The sequence below is a fragment of the Conger conger genome, chromosome 3, assembly GCF_963514075.1.
Source record: "Conger conger chromosome 3, fConCon1.1, whole genome shotgun sequence".
NCBI lineage: Eukaryota > Metazoa > Chordata > Actinopteri > Anguilliformes > Congridae > Conger > Conger conger.
The window spans coordinates 34,738,684-34,765,486 of NC_083762.1; the positions used below are offsets into that span (position 1 = coordinate 34,738,684).

At 44.2% G+C, this 26,803-nt stretch overlaps 1 protein-coding gene across 2 annotated transcripts in view; it reads right to left on the bottom strand.

The window, feature by feature from the left end:
- Nucleotides 1-22,296, bottom strand: part of LOC133123407 (interferon-induced GTP-binding protein Mx1-like) — a 36,641-nt gene extending 14,345 nt beyond the window's left edge. The window contains exons 1-7 of one of the 2 annotated variants that reach the window (XM_061233872.1): nucleotides 22,216-22,296; nucleotides 5,643-5,707; nucleotides 5,312-5,508; nucleotides 5,090-5,227; nucleotides 1,780-1,934; nucleotides 972-1,110; nucleotides 4-202 (exon numbers count right to left, since the gene is read on the bottom strand). In XM_061233872.1, the coding sequence (XP_061089856.1) occupies nucleotides 4-202; nucleotides 972-1,110; nucleotides 1,780-1,934; nucleotides 5,090-5,227; nucleotides 5,312-5,508; nucleotides 5,643-5,692 (878 nt within the window). In that variant the 5' untranslated portion in view covers nucleotides 5,693-5,707; nucleotides 22,216-22,296. Of the gene's footprint in view, nucleotides 1-3; nucleotides 203-971; nucleotides 1,111-1,779; nucleotides 1,935-5,089; nucleotides 5,228-5,311; nucleotides 5,509-5,642; nucleotides 5,708-20,184; nucleotides 20,313-22,215 lie in introns of those variants that run through there. The other variant, XM_061233873.1, reaches the window with a different exon arrangement.
- Nucleotides 22,297-26,803: the final 4,507 nt, after the last annotated feature.

Here is a 26,803-nt window from a genome sequence, read left to right on the forward strand (position 1 = left end):
TACCTGAAGTACTCATGGCGCCTAAAGAAATCTTTCTCTGCTCTGATGGCATCAGACAGGGAGATCTTGTCATCAATCTGCTTCTGGCCCCGGCACTTGACAATGATGTAGCCCTTGCTGAGTGGGATCACTTGGTTTCGGACAATTTCTAGAATATTCTTCTCTGTCCCTTTATCAACCAGGTCTGGCTTGGTCAGAATTGCTTTTCAGAGAAACAACAAAATCACCATGAGTTAATTTACTCAGTATTTGAGGATTAACATAAAATCTTCAGGAAAACATCAGAGTATAGTTCAGGTGACAATGGCCCTTTCACTGTGTTGTCAGAGAGTCACATGACTGTAGAAATACTGCAGAATAAAGTGGAAGTTCATTTTTGTTCTTCAAGGATCAAATTTCCTAAACGTACCCTGAAAGTTCAGCAATGTCCTCTTTAGGTACAAATGAGTACGTTTTCCAAGCAAAAAAGGAACAAAATAATTATATTGATGGCTAGAGGAACAATTTCATGGACCTATAGGGTACTGGCCTAGCACTTTTTGTACCATTCTTTCAGAGAGTTTGGAATGTATTATGTATTTGTTCCTTAGACAAAACATACATAATATAACCAGTGCGTGATAGAAAAACTACTGTATGCGGAGGGTACTATAATAGTAACATATTTTCTTTGCTGTCATTATACCTGATAATCAAAGTTCATTAACTTTCTCTGTTGTTTGAAAATTGGAGCTTATATTAATTTACATTTTGGTGATTTATGATTTCTTGGCCAACTCTATTTGCAGATACATTTTGACTGAATCCAGGCCAATATTTAGTAATAATGCAAAAATCTGTTTTTTTGGGGGGTTTTTTCTGTATGCTGGGACAAAAAAAAATTAAGAAAGTGAAACAGGAATACTTGAAAAAGACACACAAAAACAGTAAGGTACGTATTGTACATACATAGAACTCTCGGCTTTTCTTACCAAGAGTCCTTTTCCCCTCAGGATCAGCTTCCTGTGCCATCTTCAAAGCTTCAGTTGTTGCTATGTCAACATTACATGGAACCACAACTAATATAATGGTTTCACTCTTCTGAATAAAATTCAGGAGGAGAGTTTTGATCTGAAAAAAATAATAATAATAACAGTAAACTGTAAGCCCTTTTCAATTCATAGTCCCTCCATTATGAGGTTGAGGAATATGGAAATAAACAGTGACAGACATAGGCTACACAAACTGAGACAAACTGTTTGGAACCTCACTAAGAAGAAAGAGAGCGCTCTATTATGATTGGAATCATTGTCTTGCTGTGGGATGAAGCACTGTCCTATGAGGTTGGAGGCATTAGATTGAACTTATAAGATAATTCTGTATATTTCAGAATTCATTCTGCTGCTGCTATCAGCAGTTTCATTATCAATGAAGGCAAGTTAGCCAGTACCTGTGGCAGCTACACATGCCTGAACTATAACACCCCAGCTTTGGTTATTGGGCAGTTCGGTCATCAACTGTACAGATCTTCCATGGCTCACCAGCCCCATTACAATCACAGAGCTCACTAGTGCTGGCAGTCTTTTAATGATTTTCCAAACAGTTTATTTTGGTAAGCCTGAGGTTTGGTCTATGTGACAGACTTTGGCTGTTTGTTTTCCTCATTTCTCAGCCTCATAGTGGCTTACTTGACTGTCCTTGGCACAACTCTGGTCCTCATGTTCCAAAATGCTGCAAGGCATTCAAGCAGTAGAAAAATAGTAGAATTAAAAATATGTAATAACCTTGCTCTACACTCACCTGATCTCCAATGTCATCTGGCTGACCTTTAACAGGAACCCTGGCAATTCCAGGGAGATCAATCAGGGTGAGATCACATACATCAGGAGAGCTAATCTCCAAAGAGATGAGCTCATCACAGATTCCCACCCCTGCCCCAGCCAGCTTGTCCTGCGCTGTGAACAAAGAAGGGAACGTGTATTATTTTTTGTACTGTTTCCAAAATTGTTGGTTAGGACTCAGGTCACACTGGTGCATCATAAGGGTTACATCATAAATAAAGATTAGTAAGCACACTCCAGAAGCAGCCATGCAAGCCCAATCCATGACACTTTCTCCAGCTTCACAGATCATCTTTTATGTTTTGGATCATGAGCAGATCCATTCTTTCTCCACATTTGGCCTTTCCATCACTTTGGTAGAGGTTAACCTTTATCTAATATGGTCCATAAAGCTTAGTGGCTATACTTCTTTGTCAATTGTAATCTCGCCTTCTGATTCTTACTACTGATGAGTGGTTTGTATCTTTTGGTGTAGCATCAATATTTCTGCTCTCCAAGTCTTCTTCAAGCAGGTGAATAAGACACCCTCACCCCTGCCCTGTGGAAATTGTTTGTCACTGACTGATGTTTTGGGGTTTGTCACAGCTCTCAGAATCAACTGCTGTTGTTTTCCTTCGACGACCTGTTTGATGTCTGTTGCTCAGTACAGCAGCACTTTGTTTCTGTTATGTCTGGTACTGAGGACCCAAAAGCAGACCAAGGGATAATCCAAAAACATTGTTTATTCAGTCCAAGGTTCAGAGCCAAGAGATCAACAGACAATGCTCAAATCAGAATGCAAAAGCATAGTCGAAAAAACAATCAAAGGTCAAAATCGAGGGAATCAGAAAAACAAAGGTACAAAAGGACTGAGGCAGAAATTAGAGTCGAAAAGGCGAAGAAAATAATCAAAAACCAAAGAAACAGATGGGCAACCAAAATAAGAGGGCAAGGAAAGCTCTGAAATCAAAATAAAAGGGTGTTGTAAGAATCAGGCATACTTAAATCTCGGCACTGAATAATGATCAACGTTCTGACAACTAACACTGCAGAGACTTTTTAAATACATGAGGGAAGGTGAAAATCTAGGTGGGTCTCGGGAGAAAGGTGGGCTAAACAAATAGACAACAGGTGGGAAACATAATGGGGTAATGATACAATAACAGGGGGAGATGAAAACGTGGACTGGATGCACGTAAACACACATGAAAACATATGGCTCCGGATTAGGGAGTAATTATTAGCATGGAGTGAAGATGTAGTGATAGTAAGAGACAGGTACGAATACTTCGCTGAAACTAAGCAAGTAATCAGGGATAGCATAGGAAGGCAGAGTTATAGAACAGTGTGGAAGACTATGAGATTACGTTGGTCAGTTAGTAGCGTGATTAAATCTAAACTACCCAATTAAAGTGACTGTTAGTTTGTTCGTTAGACAGACAGTAAGTGTATTAATCGGTTCAGCACTGTACAATATCTAAATTAGAAGTAGTTAGTAAGAATAGTACTTTACAACATTTAACTATCGAGAGAAGCCGGAAGTAAGGAATGCGAGGCTGGAAGACAGGTTGAAAACCCTGAAACCACCGAAACCACCCAGTGAAGCACGCAGACAGGGGAGTGACTCGGGCTCAGAAACAGTCAGTCACAGACATGACAGGGGATCACGAATACAAGGACTGTAATGGGAAAAACAACCAGATATGAATAAATGACCAATAAATAACAAGAATAAACAATAATAAACACTAAGACAGACCGAACAGACTCAGAAACATAACAGTTTCTTTTTCAGGACATTCCATTTTGTTGTACAAGCTATCCCCAATGCTTGTGCAATGGCTCTGATTGATTTCCCCTCTTTTCTAAGCTTCAAAATGGCTTGCTTTTCTCCAAAAGGCAGCTCTCTGGTCTTCATGATGGTTTATCTTTTCTAACACAAATGTAGTCTTCACAGACAAAACCTAAGGACCTAGGAAATAAAAGCTGAAATTTGAATCTGTAATCTCATGTGCATCTTTTGACCTCAAACTCAAATTATCTTCAGTGTACAGCAAAAACGAACGAATTGACCTTGCTGTTCCAATACTTTTTGAGGGCACTGTATATGATTAATGATTTGATGTGTAATGTGTCCAAGGTGATGCAGTTTTACACCTTAAAACTGGGAAAGTACAAGAGAGGAGCAAATATTGGGAAAGTACAAGCTTAGGAAATTGGTACATTCCAGGCAGGCAGTGCCACATCCCAGCAGTGTATACTGTATGCGCACTGGAAAACTTTACTCCCTGATGAGTCATCGTCATCGCCACCACACCACCCTGTACTATTCACATGTAAACAGCTGAAGCTAAGCAGACCTCGGCTGAGTTACTGAAAATTAACATGGCTGGGCTAAGATTGGTACTAAAACTAAGAAGGGTTAGGCTTGAATGGACTGAAGCTAAGCAGCTTGGTAATGAATTATATAGCAACTTGACCATTCTTGGATTGTTTCTGAAGTGGAGTGGGGCTTGATTAGTACTATAATGTGGCACTCTTTATGTCTACATCCTACAGAAAAGAAACAACAACAAAGCACAACACTATAAAAAACTGTTACTTCTGCATGCATCTGGTTCCAATAACTATACTGAATGCAGCATGAGACAGTGTGGGAACCTTGCTGTAAGACAACATAATTAAAGGGCCAGTTCATTTGTGTAATATCTATACATCAAGATGTGACTTTTTTTTAAGATGCAGTTCACCTTAATCTAATTGGCCTCTATAGAGTACTACTTTTCTGGTAATCTGTGCCCAGACAATTTACATTAGAAAACCTCAACAGCAACGTCTCATTCCAAATATAATGCCACAATTGCTTGTGAACATCAGCAAAGCTCAATAATACACATTTTAATCCAGAGGTTTAGCCAGTTTTTTATTGCACTTGGCTTGCATATTGAAACATCAAAATGTTCATTAGCCAGCTGTGAACTTTAGTTTGTGGAATTGTACCAAGACATTATAGGAACTCCTTTAGGTTGTAATGTCGGACTACAAAGAACACGTTGCCCCAAATTACTTCTGAGAAAATGAGTGCTCCATAGAGGCCCAGTATATCACATTAAACTGCATCTCAGAAAGTCATGAAATCTAGAAAATGTGTCACATCTCAGCAAAACTATCTGGATGGATAAATGTGGATGACTATAATGTGGTAATTGTTGAACACTCCTGATCGCAAATAGATTTTTGAGTTGTCTTACCTGGTAGGAATGTACTATAATAAAGAAAATAGCACTAACCATCAGCCACGTACTCTTCCACCAGTGATGGGTCATCAAACTCGATTAACTCATCTTTGTAGGAGATAATGGCCTTCCACTGGATCCCTCCTCTCAACTTTCTCATCTTCAGTGCAAGAGGACAGCGGGTCACAATTCCTGGAGAAGAGGTGAAGAGAATTTCAAGACATGGGATCCATGTTTTAGTGTTTGTGTGCATGTGTGTGCTTGCACACATCTCACCGCTCCCCCTGGGCAGTGCCACCCCAGACAGGGCCTCCAGTACGGAGCTCTTCCCAGAGCTCTGGTCCCCGATCACAGCGATGGTGGGCAAGGCCAGGTCCTTCTCAATGCCGATCATCCTGAGGGAGTCAATCAGGTCTATGTAAGGCCGCACCCTGTCATCCAGGTGGCTGTGGAACACTCCTTCCATTGGCCGACTGAAAAAGAAATAAGCAGAAATAAAAATGGATAAAAGTGACCATTTCTACAGTGGCAGAGAAAACATCAGCATTCTAGAACAATTTTGAAAATAATTTGTTGAGGCAGGACAGGGAAAGCAAATGCCCCTCACCAGTCTTCCACTGCAGCACTGGCATCTTCATAGAATTCTGTCTTGTCCATTGGTAAAAACTAAATCTGAAACGTAAAGAACATGATGACTGTCTGCTCTCACCGTTTTAATTGCAAACTGACTTTATAAATACTAATTCAGAAATTTCACCCTGAAATATTGACTGTGCTGGACAGCAGATGTTCGAAACTTGTGCATTTGCAAATTAAAAAATATATTGAAAAAATCCCTTTTGAATATTCAGAGATAATGACCAAACACGAACAATGGAACAAATTGTAGCTGAGCAAAAATAGTATTTTATTTACATTTGGGGAAAAGGGTTTGTCTGCTGAAACTCATTAAATGTGTCCATTCCAAAGTGTAATTTCCTTTACCAGAAAAGTAAAGCATCGAAGTTGAAATTATTCTACTCATTCAGAAATTATTTGTCCAATGGACACAAGCTAACACTTGATTTGAGTTGCAGCCTTATGTTGCTGCAGCCTTATGTTGCTGCTAATGAAGTAATTAATTATTCTGACAAAAACACTACCAAATGGTAAAAGAAATGAAGCAGAAATACTTATGGTAAGGTTATTTAAGTTTTATTTATTTATTTATTTATTTTTAATTGGAATTTGTAGGCTACTTCAATCAAGTATATATCTATCTATGTAGCCTAGCGTACTTTCATTTTTACTTAACTTGGACTACATTTTGAGAATACAATTGACTACTTTCTCTCAGTTACAATTTCCCAGACCACCTTGGTTACTGGCTTTGTTATTATTTACATTATAAATAATATCTACACCCACTGAGCGATGCACGGATGTCGGACGATGAGAGAGGGAAGCGGAGCTGGGATATACTGTAAATGTCCGGTCTTCCCTTGCAGCCAGGAAACTTAACGGGCGCTTTCTAGAAAATCTACAATGAATAAAACCAGCAAGGGGCTCATAAGGACTTCCTGGGAGTCTTTCAGAGAGTCTGCTTGGCAGCAGACTTCACCGGACTTTGCCAGTGGGATTGCACAATCATCATAGCACTAAAGATGTGACGATATGAAAAAAGTCAAGGAATGCCAAAAGAGAGAAAATAATAACAAAATCAGGGCGGAAAAAAACAACCAAAGAAGGTCTCCCAAATGTATGTAATAGCCAACATAATTCATAAAACCGAAATGTATTGTAGCATGTCACAAACCAGACAGAGGGGTTCTCGTTACCGCACTTTAATCTCTTTAATCACTAGGCACATTTCCAAAACAAGAACAGTTCACAACCAGCTCAAAACACACAAGACTCACTCACGCTCCCTGTGCCCCTCCTCTTCCTCCCCCTGACCCCAAAACAATCCCTCCCTCATCAACGTCATCAACAGTCTCTTAAAGTAACAGTAACAGCTACTAACCAGAACTCAGTCCGTTACACTACCTCCCCCCCACAAAGTCACTTGCCCCGAGTGACCACTCAAAGTCTCTCAGGTATCTTGGAGGTCTTACTCTCCTCCAGGCCCGCCTGGGCGGGGAGGGGTGGGTGGGCGACAGTCCATCGGGGGGGAATTTGGGTGGGGAGGGGCGGGGGGGTGACAGTCCATCAGGGGAGGAGTTGGGTGGGGTGGGGCGGGGGGTTGATAGTCCATCGGGGGGGGGGGAATTGGGCGGGGCGGGGTGGGGGGGGGTCGGGTTGTCAACCCGGTTACCGCGCCGTTCACCCCCTTCTCCTGGGGGGGTGCCCGTGCCCCGGTAGGGGGCCAGTCTATCTCGATGCAGGGCGACTCTCCTACCTCTTGCCGGCAGCTGGACCCTGTACACGACTTCGCCCAGTCTCTCGAGGACCCTGCAGGGCCCCATCCACTTGCTGTCCAGTTTGGGGCACCTGCCTTTCTTTCTCTGGGGGTTGTAAACCCAGACCAGCTCCCCGGCGGTGAAATGCTGCCCTTTGGTGTGCACGTCGTAATTTCTCTTCTGTCTCGCCCCTGCGCTCCGTAGCTGATTTCTGGCGAACTCGTGGGCACACTCCAATCGATCCTGCAGCTTCCGGGCATATTCAAGCCCCGGGGGGTCCGCCGGGAGGTCGGGCGGCCTGCCCAACATCATCTCAGCCGGGGTCCTAATCTCCCTGCCAAGCATGAGAAGGGCGGGGGAGCAGGAGGTGGAGTCTTGCGTCGCAGACCGGTACGCCATCAAAACGAGGGGGACATGCGCGTCCCAGTCTCGCTGGTGTTTAGCCGTCACTATGGCCAGTTGCTGTCCCAGCGTGTGGTTAAATCTTTCGACTAGTCCGTCGCTTTGAGGGTGGAGGGGTGTGGTGCGAGTCTTGTGGGAGCCAAGCCTTTCGCACATGGCCGCAAACACGCGGGATTCAAAGTTTCTGCCTTGGTCGGTGTGAATGACCTCCGGGACCCCCAGTCTGCTGAACATCCCCTCCACCAGCGCATCTACTATCGTCTCTGCTTCTTGGTCTGGCAGGCAGTACGCCTCCGGCCACTTAGTGAAGTAATCCATGGCAGTGAGGATGTGTACCTTTCTCTGAGCGAGGAAACGGCCCGAGCACGTCAATCCCCACTCTCTCCATGGGACAGCCTGTCGGAAACTGCTGGAGTTGGCAGTGAGATGTGCCCGTGGGGCCTTTACGTGCTGTGCAGCTGTCACAGCGGCGGCAGTAGTCCCCCACGTCCCGCCCATGTTGGCCCCAGTAGAACCCCTGACGTAGGCGGCGGAGCGTTTTGCTGACCCCGAAATGATCAGATCCAGGGGCTCCGTGGACTGATTGTAGCACCGTTTCCTGCAGGGCCCTGGGCACGACCACCTGCCACAGCGTCTCCCCTGTGGCCGCGTCTTTCCACTCCCTCTGCAGTACACCATCACACAGATGCAGGTTAGGAAACATACTCCACAGTCCCTTTGTAGCCCTTGAACACAGGCCGATTTCTTCCAACCGGGAGCACGGGTCTGATGTCAGCGTCCTCTTCCTGTTTGCGTCTCCACTCTCCAGTGTCGATAGCTGTTAGGGCCGCTGTTGCGCATCTCACTCCTTGTCGCAGCTGCTCCTCCTCCCGCACCTCTCTTCTTTCACAGTAGCGACAGCCGTCAGCGGCGCAGGGCCGGCGGGAAAGCGTGTCCGCGTTCCCATGCTGTCTACGCCTGTAGTTCCTCGATCCAGCGTGCCAACTGACCCTCTGGCTCTCTGAAGGTCATGAGCCACTGCAAGGCGGAGTGGTCACTCCTGACTGTGAAGTGGAGGCCCCCGAGGTAATACTTGAAGTGTTCGACAGCCATGACCACGGCGAGCAGTTCCCGCCTGGTGACGCAGTAGCGGCGTTCGTGCTTATTGAGTGATCCGCTGTAGTACGCCACCACCTTCTCCCCCTCCGAGGTCACCTGCGACAGCACCGCCCCCACGCCGACATTGCTGGCGTCCGTGTCGAGTATGAAGGGCAGGGTGGGGTCGGGGGGGGTGAGGACGGGGGCCTCCAAGAGGGCCTTCTTCAGCGAGGTGAATGCTCTCTGGCACTCGTCTGTCCAGATGAACTTCTCCCTGGGCCGTTGCAGCCGGAACAGGGGTGCGGCTATTGTGGAGAAGTCCCTCACAAATCTCCTGTAGTAGGAGGCTAGTCCTGTGAAACTTTTCACTTCGGAACCGGAGCTGGGGGTGGGCCAGTCTTCCACCGCCTGCACCTTTTCATGCGTGGTGCCGATGCCGCCAGAACCCAGCTTGTGCCCCTGAAATCTGACCTCCCGTCTCATGAAGCGGCATTTCTGGGGGTTTAACTTCAGACCTGCTGCAGTCACCCTCTCCAGTACGCGTCTGAGCGCCCTGAGGGCCATCTCAAATGAGTCTCCATGGGCCGGGATGTCGTCTAGATATATGACACACTCCTGACGGGGGATCCCAGGGAGCACGTTGTCCATCAGCCTCTCGAACGTGGCGGGTGCATTGCAGAGGCCGAAGGGAAGAACTTTGAACTGCCACAGGCCCCCGTGTGTGACGAAGGCGGTTTTGGGTCTGGCATCGGGGGTGAGGGGGACCTGCCAGTATCCACTGCGTAGATCCAACGACGTGAACCAGGAGGACCCTGCCACCCCATCGAGGGACTCGTCGACTCGTGGAAAGGGGTAGGCGTCCCTCTTGGTCACGCCATTGAGGCGTCTGAAGTCCACGCAGAAGCGCCAGTCGTCCTTTGTCTTCTTGGGGACCATGACGATTGGAGCGGCCCAGGGGCTGGTGGAGGGTTCAATGAGTCCAGCACGCTGCATGTTCTGTAACGCCTTCTCCGCCGCTGCCTGTCGAGCCATCGGAAGACGGCGGGGTCTCATCCTGATGGGCGGGGCATCCCCTGTGTCGATGCTGTGTTGGGCTAGGTGGGTCTGGCCCACGTAATCCTCTGATAGGGAAAAACTATAACTACTAAAAAAACTACTAAACTCTAATAACAGCTGCCACAGCAGGCCCTGTTCAACGTGAGACAGTCCATCACAGTTCCCCTGCCACACCTCCCTCACGACCAAGACCCTCTCTCCGTCTTCTCCCCCCCCACTACCAGTCGGTGCAGCGGGTGTGGGGTGCGGTTGCACCTCTGTGGTGGTGGGCGGGGTATGGGGCAGTATTGGGTGTCTATCCGGGATGCAGACGGAAGTCGTGTTGGCCGCTGCCTCGGTTGCCAGGACTGCAACGGTGGGGGCCGGGGAACGTTTCGGCTGGGTGGGTTGTCTAGTCATTTGCACTACGTGTCCGTCTGGGAATTTGAGTGTCCCCCTCTTGGTGCTAATCACACAGTCCAGTTTTTCGAGTACGTCCAGTCCCAATATGCAGTCTTCTATTTCCGCTACCCATATTGGGCAGTGAAGTCTCTCCCTCCCCACCTCCACAGTCTCTAATGTCTCCCCCACCATGGGTGCCCGGTCCCCAGTGACTGTCTGTAATCTCACCATGGTGGGTAAGACTGTGGTCCCGCTCCCCACCGCGTCGGGTCTCACCAGGGTGGCTGATGAACCCGTGTCAACCAGTGCGGAGCAGCATATCCCCCAAATGTCACCGGGGCGTACCAGCAGTTTCCTGTCCCCGTCCGGCCCAGCATAACGACTTGCACCTGCTGGCCGCCCTCACCCTCCCCTGTTTGCAATGTCCCCACCTGGTCGTGTTGTGTTGTCTCCCCGCCTGTGCAGGGTCGGTTTGCTTGCAGTGCCAGTGGCTATACTGTTGTCGTCAGTGCTAGGCTACGTACCTAAATAAACTGATACAATATATCAGTCCAATTGTTGCGATTCGATTACTCTCATATTCCGCAGTTATTTATTTCACAAGAAATAGTGGCTGACATTTAAAGGGACACTAGTCATTCGTTGTTGTGACCAAATGAATTAATTTGCTTTCACTGCATTTCCACAAAATGAAAGATTGATTAATAGATATGTAATAAACCTGGTTCCTTCGTGGGCTGGATTTTGGATGCAAGGTAGCCTACTATCTGATTATTACCAATAATAATATAATAGGCTGCAGTACGCTCTTATTACTATATACAGTGCTTACAAGTAATGAGACCCCTTCACTTTTTCCACATTCCACGTTACAGCCTTATTCTTATTTAATAAATCCTTATTTATTAAAACTGAAATGTCAGATTTCCAGAAGTATTCATTTTAATGCAACTTTCTCTCACAATAAAATTATCTGGGGTGCGTTTCCCGAAGCCTTCTTAACGCTACGTCGTTCGTAAGGTATACCTTAAGCTCTAGCTTAAAGTTTCAGCGTGTTTCTCGAAACGTTCTGAGCTAAGTATACCTTCTGTACGTCGTACTTTCGTTAGGTTGGTCTGGACTACTTTTAGCCATACCTTAGCGATGCTGTCAGCTCACTCCGCTAGTGGCCACCACTGTTACGATCGCAAGCCTCTGAAATCAGCTGTTGCACTTAGTTACATCTCAATCTGTACACTAATAATTATACAGTTGTAGTTGGCTAATAATATTACTAAAATACCACATTAATGGGACTGTTTTCATACAAAGCATAAAATTGCACATTACGAAGGATGCATGTTGCACTTTATTGAACATGTTGCCTAATTGCCTTTTAAATTATATGAAAATAATGTTCAGCGCCACATCTTACAATATGTAAGTGATAGTTTGGGGAACACACATAGAAAAGTGAACAACTATACCTTAGAGTCTTCGTAAAGCGCTAAGAGACACCGTTATCGGGAAACGCACCCCTGATCTTCCAACCAAGTTCAATGCTTCCAACGCGACATGCGGAAACACTGTTCCATTTTCTAATAATGTTTCTGACAGTGGAAAGAGGTACTTTTACAGAGGTTTTGTAGCCTTCTCCTTCTTGGTAAAAATTAACCATCTTCATTCTGATCTTCAACTGTTTAGAGGAACCCATGCTTGTTAACACCTGACAGAACAGCCACTGCAGTTGGATACTTTAGATGGCATGGAGTTACTTTCGAATAAAAAGTTCTGTCCTAGAATTATAGGGAGCCTCACCACCCTCTACTGGGAAGAGCGGAAGGTCCGCTCCAAACTCCAGGGCCTCCAGGAGGATGAGAAGTGCACGCGGTTCTTCTTCCGCAGGGCACGGACCAAGACGAATAACATCTTGTCTCTCTTTAACAGCAGAGGTGTGGTGGTGTCTGAAGAGGCGGAGGTCCGGGAGGTGGCCAGGGAGTTCTACGAGGGCCTTTACAGCGAGAGGCCCTCAGACGGTGCTCTCATGGACACCTTCATGGGCTGCCTGGACAGACGCCTGGGAGATGAGCAGATGGAAGCGGAGTTGAGCACTGAGGAGCTCACCAGGGCCGTGCACTCCCTGAATACACACAAAGCTCCGGGCCCTGACGGAATCCCAGCTGAGTTTTACCAGGCTCACTGGGATCTCCTGAAGGAGGACGTGGCGGAAGTGTTCAGGGCTGCGTACAGGGAGGGGTGGTTAGGCGCCTCACTGAGACAGAGCTCAGTAGCTCTTGTCCCAAAGAAGGGGGACCTGAAGGACCTCCGCAACTGGCGGCCGATCAACCTCCTCTCAGTCGATTATAAGATCATGGCGAAGGCGCTGATGGGGAGGTTCCAAGGCCTGATAACATCGGTGATCGGACCGGACCAGACCTGCAGCGTGCAGGGGAGGTCCATAAATGACAACCTGCTCCTCGCGAGGGATCTAATCATCCACTCCGGGGAGCGGAGGTCCCCCTTGTGCCTTCTCAGTCTCGATCAAGAGAAGGCATTTGACCGGGTGAGTCATGTGTGCTTGGAGAGAGTGCTAGAGAAAATGAACATTTCTGGCCCCCTCCTGCGCTGGACAAAAATCTGTCTGACAGACATAACGGGCAGAGTGGTTGTCAATCGACAGCCCTCTGCCCCGTTCGATGTCAGGTCTGGCGTCAGGCAGGGGTGCCCTCTAGCATCTCTCCTGTACGTCATCTACCTGGAACCGTTCCTCCAGGCCATCAGGGCCAATCCAGGGGTGGTGGGCTATCCACTCCCTGGAGCTGGGGGGGAACGGCTAAAGGTGATGGCGTACATGGACGACATTGCCATCGTCGCCACAGATAGTCGTTCTAACGCTTGTGCCACCAAGGTGTTGGACGACTTCTGTGTGGCCACTGGTGCCCTGGTCAACAGGGACAAGAGTGAACTGTTTCTGTCTCCACATTGAAGTGAGGAGCTGACCGTTTCCTTCCCTGTGCGTAGGAATACCATCAAGCTCCTGGGGGTGACCTTCCAGGCTGATGGAGGAGGAAGAATCAGCTGGGAGGGAGCCCTCTGCCACGTCCAAAACAAAATCAGGAGCTGGAGTGCGCGGCCCTTGACCATGGCGGGTAAGATCCTTGTCCTGAAGGCAATTGTCCTACCCATTCTGCTCTATGTGGGGAGGGTGTTTCCCCCAGACAAAGCCACCGGGAAGCTAATTACCTGGATGGCTTTCCGCTTTGTCTGGGGGAGCACCATGGAAAAGCTAAAATGTGTCACCCTCCTCAAGGAGGAGCGGAATGGGGGGCGGGGGGTCCCAGACATTGTTAACATCATTATGGTGCAGGGTCTGGCCACCCTTGTCCAGAATGCAGGGAAGGTGGGTAAGGCCTCTGGTACCTTTGCCAGGTACTATGCCACCCCCTTCCTCAGAGCAATGGGCTTGGGTGTGCTGGACTTCACCATACCCTACAGCTGGGACCCCCCTACGTCTACCGAGCCCTGAAGGACTTTGCCTACAGGACAGGTCTGCCCAGGGCTGGCCTAACCTCATGGAGCTATAAAATGATCATGGCTCATTTAAGATCTGGCCAAATTGTAACGCTCCCAAGGGGGGGGCCAGACCTGGACCTGCAAGTCATCTGGGCAAATGTAACACATAAAAGACATTGCCTGGATGACAGCCCATAGGTGTCTCCCCACAAGCACTTTTATGTATCGCCGGCACTTAGCCCTGACCGAACGCTGCCCCCATGGATGCACTGACTCAGAACACATTCACCACCTGTTCTGGGAGTGCTCCGTGGCCAGGCGGGTCTGGGGCCTTGTTTGTTCCTCTGTCTCCCTGAGCAGGTTCCTGCCGAGGTCCTCCCTGATGGCTGAGGGCATCCTCTATGGTCCACCGGAGGGATGCAAGACCACCTTGCTCCAGCGTCAGTGGAGGATCATAAATACCGTGAAGCAGGTCCGGTGGGAGACGAGGAACATCAAGGTCTACCAGAAAACATCTGTAGACCTGGTCACTCTCTGGAGGAGGATCCAAAACCTCCTCCAGGACGGCATTCTGGTGGACATGCATAGCAGCAAGAACCTGGCTAGAGAGAAGTGGGGGGTGGACCGCTGGAAAGAACTTATCATATAGTCCACCCCCCCAAGGGACACAGAAGCCTCTCAGGACAGTAAAACCTGAGCGAAATGGACTTTCCTTTTTCACATTCCTTTGTCTTTTAATCCACCTTTGTTTCTTTGAATTGCATATTGATTTTTTGTTGGGTATTCTGTTTTTTTTGTGACCATTTTTGAATCACTTTTTGTTTGTTTGTTTGTTTGTTTCTCATTCATTTTGATGTCTTTGTTTTCTTTGGTTTAAGTGTTTGTTTAAAGGATTTGTTTGTGTTATTGAGTGTGTTTTAAAAACAGAAAAAAGATTTTAAATTGTTAAAGAAATTTAAAAACCAATAAAACTACCTGACTCATTGAAGCCCTAACGAATAAATCCCCTGGGTCTGGGCCTTAGTGATCATCTTTTTATAAAGCAACCAAGAATAATCCAAAAGGTTTCCCAAACATTTTAACATTTTAAATATAATTTATAAACCGTAAAAGTGAAAATAAAAAGCAATCTTTGTTTAGATTTTGCAGAAAGGTCTCATGTTGAACTAATTTTAACCATTTAGAGTTCAGGTTAATTCTAACAGACATTTAAACCAGGAGTACCCAAATTTTTGCATCCCACTGTAAAAAAGCAGACATTTATGGAGCCAATAATGTGGCGTTTTTAAGTTGTATGCCATTTGAATTTCCCTCCAGGCCTCTCTTTCCCATGGTCGCCATAACGATTTTGGTAAACTTTGGTAAGTTAAATAGATGTTGGTGTTCACAAATCAACTTTGTCTTACATAGTTTAACAGTAAATTGAGAAAATATGATTGTTGCCATTTGGCAACTCTGTAACACAATGGAAAAATAGGTAGGCTATGTCACCATATGCCAATGGAACTACAGTAATGGATTTCCCCATTGGGATTTTTTCATAGATAGTGGCATAATTTATTTGATTGCAGTTATCTATTAATTTGGAATAATGTAATTGTTCATTAGAATATACTTGTGTTTATGCATAAATAACGCATTTACGATTTACAGTACTGTGCAAAAGGTTTAGGCAGGTGTGAAAAAATGCTGTAAAGTTAGAATGTTAAGTGAGTGAACAGAAAAAATCTAAATCAAATCAATATTTGGTGTGACTACCCTTCAAACCAGCATCAATTCTTCTAGGTACACTTGCACAAAGTCAGGGATTTTGTAGACCTATATTCAGGTGTGTGATTAACCCATTATACCAAACAGGGGCTAAGCATCAATTTAATATGTAGGTTGAAACACAATCATTAACTGAAACAGGAACAGCTGTGTAGGAGGGTTAAAACTGGGTGAGGAACAGCCAAACTCTGCTTCCAAGGTGAGGTTGCTGAAGACAGTTTAATGTCAGAAGTCATACACCACGGCAAGACTGAGCACAGCAACAAGACACAAGGTAGTTATACTGCATTAGCAAGGTCTATCCCAGGCAGAAATTTCAAGGCAGATTGGGGCTTCCAGATGTGCTGTCCAAGCTCTGTTGAAGAAGCACAAAGAAACGGCGACATTGAGGACCGTCGACGCAGTGGTCAGCCAAGGAAACTTAGTGCAGCAGATGAAAGACACATCATGTTTACTTCCCTTCGCAATCGTGTGAGGGAGCGGGGACGGAGGACCAGACGCGACCGAATATGGAATCTTCAAGTTGCCACCAGAACATGTGATAACCACTAAAATAATCTAGGGTTCTCTCCACTATAATCTAGGGAAACATACCTTTAAGCCTCTAATGAAATACTAGCCTTAAAGGCTACCTCTACCTGACTCAGTGTCTGAAACACAATGTAACACTCAAGCAGAGAGCAGAGGGACAGTGAGTCTTAAATAGGGTAGGGTCCACCTACCTAAGAGATAATTGGTCAGTAATTAGACTGCACCTGGAAACCAATTAACCAAGGCAGCAATCTGCATGTCTGAGCCCGAAAAACGATACTGCCTGGAAAATGAGTAGGAAAACCATTGGGACCCAGGTACACCCATCTACTGTGCGGAGAAGTCTGGTCAGAAGTGGTCTTCATGGAAGAATTGTGGCCAAAAAGCCATACCTCCAACGTGGAAACAAGGCCAAGCGACTCAACTATGCACAAAAACACATGAACTGGGGTGCAGAAAAATGGCAGCAGGTTTCTATGGACTGATGAGTCAAAATGAGTGAAATATTTGGCTGTAGCAGAAGGCAGTTTGTTTGTTGGAGAGTGGTATAAGAATGAGTGTCTGTAGGCAGCAGTGAAGCATGGTGGAGGTGCCTTGCAAGTCTGGGGCTGCATTTCTGCAGATTTCTGCAGATTGGTCAGAATTAATGGTCTCCTCAATGCTGAGAAGTACAGGCAGATACATATCCATCATACAATACCATCAGGGAGGCATCTGATTGGCCCCATTTTTATTCTGCAGCAGGACAATGATCCCAAACATACAGCCAATGTCATTAAGAAAAAAAAAAAGAACGCATTTATGTTATATGGAAAGGGCAATAAGAAGAGTGCAACATTAGTTCTTCCATGTTACATTACATTACATTATTGGCATTTGGCAGACGCTCTTATCCAGAGCGACGTACAACAAAGTGCATACCCATAACCAGGGATAAGTTCGCTGAAAGACCCTAGAGGTAAGTACAATTTCAACTGCTACCTGTACAGCAAAGATAAGGACAAGGGCCATTTCTTTTTTTTTTTTTTTTTTTTTGAACAAACAAACAAACAAGAGCAAAAGTGACCAAAGTTAACTATCCAAACACTGCTTACCTAGCCAACTAAAAATACCGATACACAAAGCAAGTCACAGAGACAACAATTAAGGTTCACAGGGAGGTAGGGAGGGATGGGGAGAGGTGCTGCTTGAAGAGGTGCGTCTTCAGCTTGCGCTTGAAGGTGGGGAGAGATTCTATAGTTCTGACCTCAACGGGGAGTTCGTTCCACCACCGTGGAGCCAGAACAGACAGTAGTCGTGAGCGTGAGGTGGAGGTTCTGAGAGGGGGAGGTGCCAAGCGGCCTGTGGAGGCTGAACGAAGAGGTCTGGCAGGGGTGTAGGGTCTGATGATTTTTTGCAGATAAGCTGGGGAAGACCCTTTAACTGCTTGGAAGGCTAGCACCAATGTTTTGAATTTGATGCGAGCCATGGCAGGCAGCCAGTGGAGGGAAGTAAGCAGGGGGGTGACGTGTGAGTATTTGGGAAGGTTGAAGACCAGACGAGCTGCTGCATTCTGGATGAGTTGGAGGGGTCTGATGGCGGACGCTGGGAGGCCAGCCAAGAGGGAATTGCAGTAGTCCAGGCGGGACAGAACCATCGCTTGGACCAGGAGCTGGGTCGAGTAGGGGGTGAGAAAGGGGCGGATTCTCCGTATGTTGTAGAGGAAGAACCTGCAAGACCGGGTCACCGCCGCAATGTTCTCGGAAAGGGACAGTCTGCTGTCCATCACCACGCCATGTGACAGCAGTTCTGTATTTTAATGCTCTTAAGGACAAGGGAAATTGCAATTATTCACTTATTTTGGATTTGTCCAAATATACTGAGACATGCGTTTAATTAGAGGAGAAATTCATAATTTCTTTTTTTACAATTTTCCATTGTGGTAGCCTACAGAGTTGCCATATGGGGAATAAATGAAGATATCTCTGAGCTATTTCATGTCATAAAGACTTATGAAAAAAAAAGATTCCATAGTAAGAACATAATGTGTAACAGAGGGTGTTCTGCCCTTTAATAAAATAAAGGCTGTGTTCTCACTGCCACGTACTACCACTTTAAATTAATGTCGTCATGCTGGCAGGCAGTGGTTTATTCTCTCTTCTAAAACTCTTGCATTTACAAGGTAGATCTTTACTTAAAAGAACCTAAAATACCAAGTTGGTTGTGCCTTCGGCAGCATTGCTTGTACGTGTACTTGTTCCTTACATATTCATTGTATAATTTATGAGAACATTTAGTTTGTACAATGTGCATGTACAATTTCGCTAACCGCTAGTATGATGTTAACTCGCCTGTCAGTTGATCTCTATGTAAAATAGCATAGATTGTAGTTAATCTATCAAGCGTGGCTATTTCTATCTTTTTCTATTTTTAGCTAACTGTTTTAACACAAGCTAGCTAGCTAAGTAACTTTGCCATTTAACTATGCAGTATAATGTGCTAAAGTCACAGCAGTTTTGTGTCAGAGCAGGTTAATTTGTCCCCTATAAATGATTGCAGGATTAGATATTTGCATTAGCAAGCTGGTGTACAGGTGTACCTAATAAAGTATTTCTGGGAGACCTTAGCTTGCATGCATGTAGGGTTTATTCAAAAATATGCGTCAATTTTAGGGTAATTGTCTTACTAAACCCGACGGAAAAATGATTGAGGAGAAACAACCCTTGAACCCTTGATCCATCCATATCTGCTGCATATCTGAGAACAGCATGATGGCTGATGCTCAGTTGACACCTTCGACCCTTGATGACTTAAAGCTAATAGAGTGTTCTATACTGTATCAGCATAATTTACAGCTGAATCTAGTCCCACCCCCCGATTCCCATAGAGATCAAAGAGTTTTAATATCACAATGTCCATCCATCCATCCATTATCTGAACCCGCTTATCCTGAACAGGGTCGCAGGGGGGCTGGAGCCTATCCCAGCATACACTGGGCGAAAGGCAGGAATACACCCTGGACAGGTCGCCAGTCCATCACAGGGCACACACACCATTCACTCACACACTCATACCTATGGGCAATTTAGACTCTCCAATCCGCCTAACCTGCATGTCTTTCGACTGTGGGAGGAAACCGCAGTACCCGGAGGAAACCCACGCAGACACGTGGAAAACATGCAAACTCCGCACAGAGAGGCCCCGGTGTCGAGGACTTGTGGGCAGAGGAGGGGGGCTTGCTCCTACAGGGGAGGAGCATAAGGCCTGGTTAAAGCAAAAAGATGAGGAAAACAATGTGGACAATTGGGAAATGAAAGAGTATGAGGAGATGGAAAAATGTAGGAAAGATAAGGAAGAAGGGAGGGATGTTAATACCGAAAGAAGATTAAGAGGCTTTAAGGGCCTCCCTGATTATAGCGCTGACAATTTGATGGATAGATTCAAAGGACTGACTGTGGAGGAGTTAGGAAGTGAGCTACACGCAGCCATAAGTTGAAAGTCCTTTGTGGATCCGTTACGGCGACACACGAAGGAGCATCTAGAGAAAGTGCTAAGATGGTGGAAACTCCCTACTGGAGGGGTATATGAGATAAAGTGTTGGGAAACTCCCTTTAAGGTATGGGGAAACGACAGTGAGACAGATTACAGTGATGATGAATAGGCCCATTAGATGGGTCGCGAGAGTTAGTGTTGTGCCACTTGGTACAACAGGTACTTTCTGTGCCAGTTTCTTATCAGTATAGGTACATTTCTGTCCAAGTTTCAGGATATATAAGGAGTGAGCTTTTAGACGTTAAAAAAATGTACCTCTTAGGATTTCGCTTAACAAGATATCTACGGGCTGTTGAGGAGAGAGCAACGCAGGACAACTATAATCAAGCTAGAGTGGTGCGCTCCCTCTGCCTAGTGATGTGTATCTGCAATCCCCCAACCTGGAGCCCACCAGAGAAATTGAACAGCAGTACATGTAGCGTTCAATACCACATTACACTAACAGCTGGGCAGGCTGGTGACCTGGAGTCCCGCACGGAGGAATCTACGCATTACCAGGAATGTTTGGATATGGAGAACGGAGTGACGTACGCGGTACGAAGTGCAGGTGAAGGCTGTCTCCAAGGACATCTGCGGCATTGGAGCCAGTGACTGGAGCAAAGTCACGTCTTTCGAAAGTCCGGGTCCTGATCCTGCCCCAGATTCCCAAACCAATGCAGCTGTTCAAAGAGCTCATCAACAGCAAAGAGGAGGGATCAAATCCCGCGGAAAACAGGACGACGCGAGATGGCTATATTTAGGGCATGGGTGGTAATTATATTTTGTATTACTTATAAGGTAGAAGGTAGCATTGTTAGGTGATTTAAAAGTTGTAAGTTTCCTTTCTGTTTCATATAATTCTATTTTCTGGTAAAAGTATTAGACTTTAGGGGTGTTCGTACGCATTGTATTAATAGGAGTAGTAGCTATTATCTCCGTGAAGGGGGAGCCATAGGATAAGGTAAAGGCCAAAGAGGATGGATATTTGAAGGGTGTATCTTGACATTAACATCTGGTGGAAAGGTGAATTAGAAAAACGAAGGGGTTATATGAACCTTATGTGAATCACGTAAATGCACCGGTATACGGTTGAAAGAATATAAAGCAATGTATGTGACTAGCAAACTGAAAGATCATATTTAACATGTGAACTGTATAATTCTATTTACTTGACTACAATAAAATATGCTTAATCATAATTATAATTGAGTGGAATTGAGTCAACTAGAAAAACTACAGTGAATACAGGAGATCATATAACAGCGTTGCTTCACACCACTTCACTTTGAGACTGGGCTGGAAGTTCAGTAGAACTTACCAGTTCTCCAGGACTTTCGAAAGTACTTAAAGGAAAAGAGAGTTTGTCTCCAAGACACCTCCTCGTGGGAACATGAGGTCTGAGCTCGGCATGGGGTCCGGGTTTCACAACACCAGCTGACAGGGATTCGAACCCAGGCCCTCCTTGCTGTGAGGCGGCAGTGCTACCCACTGCACCAATATCACAACATGAAAATAAGATATCCAGACTCTGATGATCAATGATAGGTCACAGACATCAAGAAGTCATGGCATGCAAAGGATATGCAACCAAATATTTTAAAAATGACAATTTAATCTCTGATTATGTTAATTTGTCCAATTATTTTTGAGCCCCGAAAATTGGGGCTCAAAATGGCTGTATGTATGAAAATGGCTGTAATTCCTACACCGTTCACCCAATTTAGATGTAAATTCCCTCAAATTAAAGCTGAAACATATTATTACATACATATTATTTACTTCCAACTCCAATATCCTGTGGTAGACTTCTATAATAACAATAACTTTGTCAATGTTTTGATATATGGACCAGACTGTAATACATCCCTCTACACTTTCCAATTAATCCCTTCCGCTTTTATTCTTAAATCATTACATTCCATGCCCTTTTCGGTTAACGTTCAACTTTAACACTAAAATGTAATGATCACTTGGGGAAAACAGTTACCGATCACATTTACAGAATTATTGGCACCCTTGATAAATATGCACAAGAAATACTTCAAATTAAAAAATAATACCGTTATTGAAATACATTTTTCCAACCTGTGAAAAATAGGGCGCCTTATTAATGATTCAATGGAATCAACCAGTCCAAGAAAAATGATGCCACAATTATTAGCACCCCTGGTTTAATACTTTGTGCAACCACATTGTTTTCCCATGTTTGAACATGACATATAGATAATTATCTGTTTTGTTGATTATATGCAGTGTTTTTTCCGTTTTTTTTCTTCTATCTCATTAAGGGTGCCAATAATTCTGGAGCCCACAGTAAGGGCTAAATCAATGTTAATGAAAAATAAAATATGTGAAAATATTATGCATATACAGAATAATCATATCAAAATGCTACAAGATCACAGGTGGCTGAATAGAGAAATAATGTATTGCATTACTTTACTGCATACCACCATGGAGTCATATAAAGCATAAATTACAAAGTTTGAACTGGATAGATGCTGCTGTAGCCTGTTGCCTATGATTTAAATATTCTGTTTTCAAAAAGAAACATCATATACATCACTTGAATTGAATCCTTACTTGTCCTCTGGTGCAGGTTTTTGAGCAAGTTGCCTGATTAGATAGAGATGTCTTCAAAGCCTGATCTTCTCTGTGTGGCAGAGAGGAAGTGAAATGTGTTTTATGAAAGAGAAATGGAGAAAGAGAAAACGAAAGAGGGTGAGGTGCATAAATGAATTGCTTGGGAAAGTACCTTTTTGAGTAATTTATTTACTGTAAATGACATGAAAGGAAGTCAGAGAAAACCCAACACATTGCATCATGTTATTCTATATGTGTTGCCTACTTTTCTCTACTCTCTTATGGTCAAAGAAAAATTAAGCAGTAAAAAATGTTTTTCAGGGCTTTTGGGACATGCATTTTGTTTCATGCTCTCTCATTTTAAGAGGGGAAAAAAAATCTGAAAATCTAAAACACCATGATCTTAAGTGTGGTATATGTATTCTGCCTGTGGGAAAGTGATGTTTACATTTTGGAAGAAAGAAGCAGTACAATATTTGCTTGCAATTGCAGTAGTCTTCTTGTTGGAGAGGAAAGGTGCGAGATGTTTTTGCTTCTCTCCAGAGGTGCAAACTGGCCCATCGCAATTTCCCTTCGTAACGGTAGATCCGTGATTAAATCTTGCCTCAGCGTGTACGATCGCTGGTTCAATTCCACCTTCATACTTTTCATTAAAGTTTCACGTGTAGCCTAGTTTTCGTTTTTGTTAGGGATTCATTATCTAATATGTTTTTTTAACGCTCCCCGCTATAATGGAATTATTTTTAGGAGGTGATTGACGTTTATTTTTCCCATTTATGTCTTTGATTCATGCTGTGACAGGATATAGCCTTGCATTCCCCTCCCCCCAAACTTATAGCCTACATTTTAAGTCTACTGGACACCGTATCAGAAAACATCATACTTTATTTCATATGGGCTCCCTATGTGCATTTTACATCTTGGGCAGAGGAACAGTATACGCAAATCTTTGAACTAGTCCTACATCTTTCTCAATGACCCACGACATGCTGTCGATCATTAATTGTCAGATACATTGTACCTATAGAATGCAACTAATTAATTGCCCAGGAAATAAGACACTTTGCAATTTGTTCACATTATTTATTTTAACCTTCATTTAACCAAGGAAAACCAAGTGAGTAATGCTCTTTTCCAGCAGTGCTATGGGATACATAACAATGCGCATATCATATCAGTAGCCTACAAAATATAGAAAAAGAAGAATCACAATCACACAATGGCAACATAAAGGTAAGAAGTTGACAAAACGGAAAGAAAAACGGAATGCATTACAAGAAACAAGAGCCTGTATACGGGTAGGGCATTTTGCACAGTAAGAATGAGTTATAGGACAGCGCGACCATGAAGTGCCTGAGCCTCAAAGTGTTTTGTTTTGTTTTTTTATCTAAAGGGGTGACTATAGTCTTCTTTTTTCAAAAACATCCGTCGTATAAACACATTTGTAGACTACATTTGCGGGTCAGGCACTTTTTACACCACGGTAAAAAAAAAAAAAAAATGTACGTGCGTCGGACCTTGCGTGTCGAGTGTGCTGTGACCAAGACGAAGATAGCAATTATCTTGCATGCACATCTGCCGGAATGTAAACAGTTCAGGACTAACTACAGTTACAATTGTATTAGACGTACAATAACATCAGAACAAACATCTTAAGGTTGGCTTGAAAATCACCTGCCATTCTAATTGTCAACGTAGATCACAAGATTTAGTAGTCTAAGCAGCTTAAGCAGTTCAGAAACAAACAAGCAAATATACTGTCATTCATTTGAAGACGACACTTGAAAATCATTCATTGGACCAACACAATGTCAATATTCGTTCTGATTGTTGATTGGTGAGGGCGGTATAAGCTTACCTCCGTTGGCTCGTCATTTTATGTGTTTTAGCCAATAAGGAGTTAGTAGGGCGAAAAATATAAAACAAGCGATTACATTGACTTGTATGAGAGGGCCCGCCCATTTTGAGGCTAAAACCAAGCGTAGGCATTCAGAACTATTTACTGTTTAACCAATCAATCTAACAGGACACACCTGGGCAACAAGAAACACCTGTCAGTCACATGTTCCGATACTTTTGCTCACTCAAAACGAGGTGGTCTGATACAAAAGGTGATATGTTGTTTAACAACTCTAGATGAAAGTACAAGGAAATAAATGCTGAAATTTTGATCTGTCATCTCATGTACGTTTTTTGACCTCAAACTCAATTGTCTTCAGTGCATAGTAAAAACAAAGGAATTTTTGCAGAGGAATGTATTAGATTAAAACTTTTTCTGAATTTCCCCTACCAACATTCTTGTGGCAAAAACAAGCTTGCCGACACTCTGGGTATGGTCATAATAAATTGCATAGAATGACAACTAATTTTATATTACATAATTTTTATTTGTTTGTTTGTTTGTCCCATATAAAGTAAATATTGATTCTGAGAAATCTAAGTAATATCATGCACACTGTAGAATTATTGGTCAAGTATTTATTTTATTGTCAAGTAACAAATGTTTCGTAGATATATTTGCAATTTTAATTGTTGAGCTTCCTGATGATTATGAGAAACAAGGGTTCAGTTCTGGGAATCAGAACATTCCAAACACGAGTACAGCTGTCTGGCCCAGGAGTCTGCTGTAGTGTAACACAGTGGGAATCCCCCTGCCAGAGGAAGGATATTTTATTAGATGCAACACCCATTGTACTTGGGCACCAGCCAATGGAAAAATAAGTAGTAACAGAAAGTGAAAGAAAGCAAAGCTGCATGAGTGATTTTTGGTTCCTCCTCTTTCCTGCTTTACCCCTTGGGGTCAAATCTGACCCATTTTCAAATTCAAATGTGCTTTTACTAAGGAGTGGCTTTCGTCTGGCCACTCTACCATACAGGCCTGATTGGTGGATTGCTGCAGAGATGGTTGTCCTTCTGGAAGGTTCTCCTCTCTCCACAGAGGAACGCTGGAGCTCTGACAGAGTGACCATCGGGTTCTTGGTCACCTCCCTGACTAAGGCCCTTCTCCCCCGATTGCTCAGTTTAGACAGGCGGCCAGCTCTAGGAAGAGTCCTGGTGGTTCCAAACTTCTTCCATTTACGGATCATTGGCACCTTCAAAGCAGCAGAACTTTTTCTGTACCCTTCCCCATACTGTCTACAGACAATTCCTTTGACTTCATGCTTGGTTTGTGCTCCGACATGCACTGTCAACTGTGGGACCTTATATAGACAGGTGTGTGCCTTTCCAAATCATGTCCAATCAACTGAATTTACCACAGGTGGACTCCAATTAAGCTGTAGAAACATCTCAAGGTTGATCAGTGGAAACAGGATTCACCTGAGCTCAATTTTGAGTTTCATGGCAAAGGCTGTGAATACTTATGTACATGTGATTTCTTAGTTTTTTATTTTTAATAAATTTGCAAAAATCTAAAAAATTCACGTTGTCATTATGGGGTATTGTGTGTAGAATATGGAGGAAAAAAATGAATTTAATCAATTTTGGAATAAGGCTGTAACATAACAAAATGTGGAAAAAGTGAGGTGCTGTGAATACTTTCCGGATGCACTGTATACAGTACCTTGCAGAAGTCTAAGGCACCCTAGACTTTATTATATATATGTTTATTTATTTGTGTGTGTCAGTATAAAATAACTTTTTAGATTTCCATCCATCCATTATCTGAACCCGCTTATCCTGAACAGGGTCGCAGGGGGCTGGAGCCTATCCCAGCATACATTGGGCGAAAGGCAGGAATAGACCCTGGACAGGTCGCCAGTCCATCGCAGGGCACACACACCATTCACTCACACACACACTCATACCTATGGGCAATTTAGACTCTCCAATCAGCCTAACCTGCATGTCTTTGGACTGTGGGAGGAAACCGGAGTACCCGGAGGAAACCCACACAGACACGGGGAGAACATGCAAACTCTGCACAGAGAGGCCCCGGCCGACCAGGATTCGAACCCAGGACCTCCTTGCTGTGAGGTGGCAGTGCTACTCACTGCACCATCCGTGCCGCCCATTTGAGATTTCCAAATATTCATTTTCCAAAAGATTTAATTTTACATGTATTCAATTAAAAAAAAGGAACATATTACTGTAAGAATATGCAGAAGAACAATGGCAAGTTCTCCAACATGCTTCCCTCCAAACCGAAGGGTGGTCACATAAAATATTGATTTGATTCAGTTTTTAACTATTCTGCCAAATTACTAAAATATAATATAAAATGTATAGTACGTTTATTTTGGACCTTTCATTTAATTATTTTTGAAAGAATCTTATCTGTACAGAATGTTATACAGGTGCCTAAGACTTTTGCACAGTACCGTACATATATATTTTATATGTAGGTGAAGTGAGGGGTTCTTGCACGCAATACCACCTGTGTTCAGTATTCAGAGTGCTGAACATCTTAACAAGGGAATTAAATATAAGTAGACTTATTTTACTTCATCCTTGCTTCCCCAACAGCAGTAACATTAACTGTCCCATAAAGGGACATCCTGGATAAAAGTGCCTTGCTATCAGCCATCTTGGTTCTCACATCAGTAATAATATTTCCATAGAAAAAACTTGCACAAATCAAGGAATAATA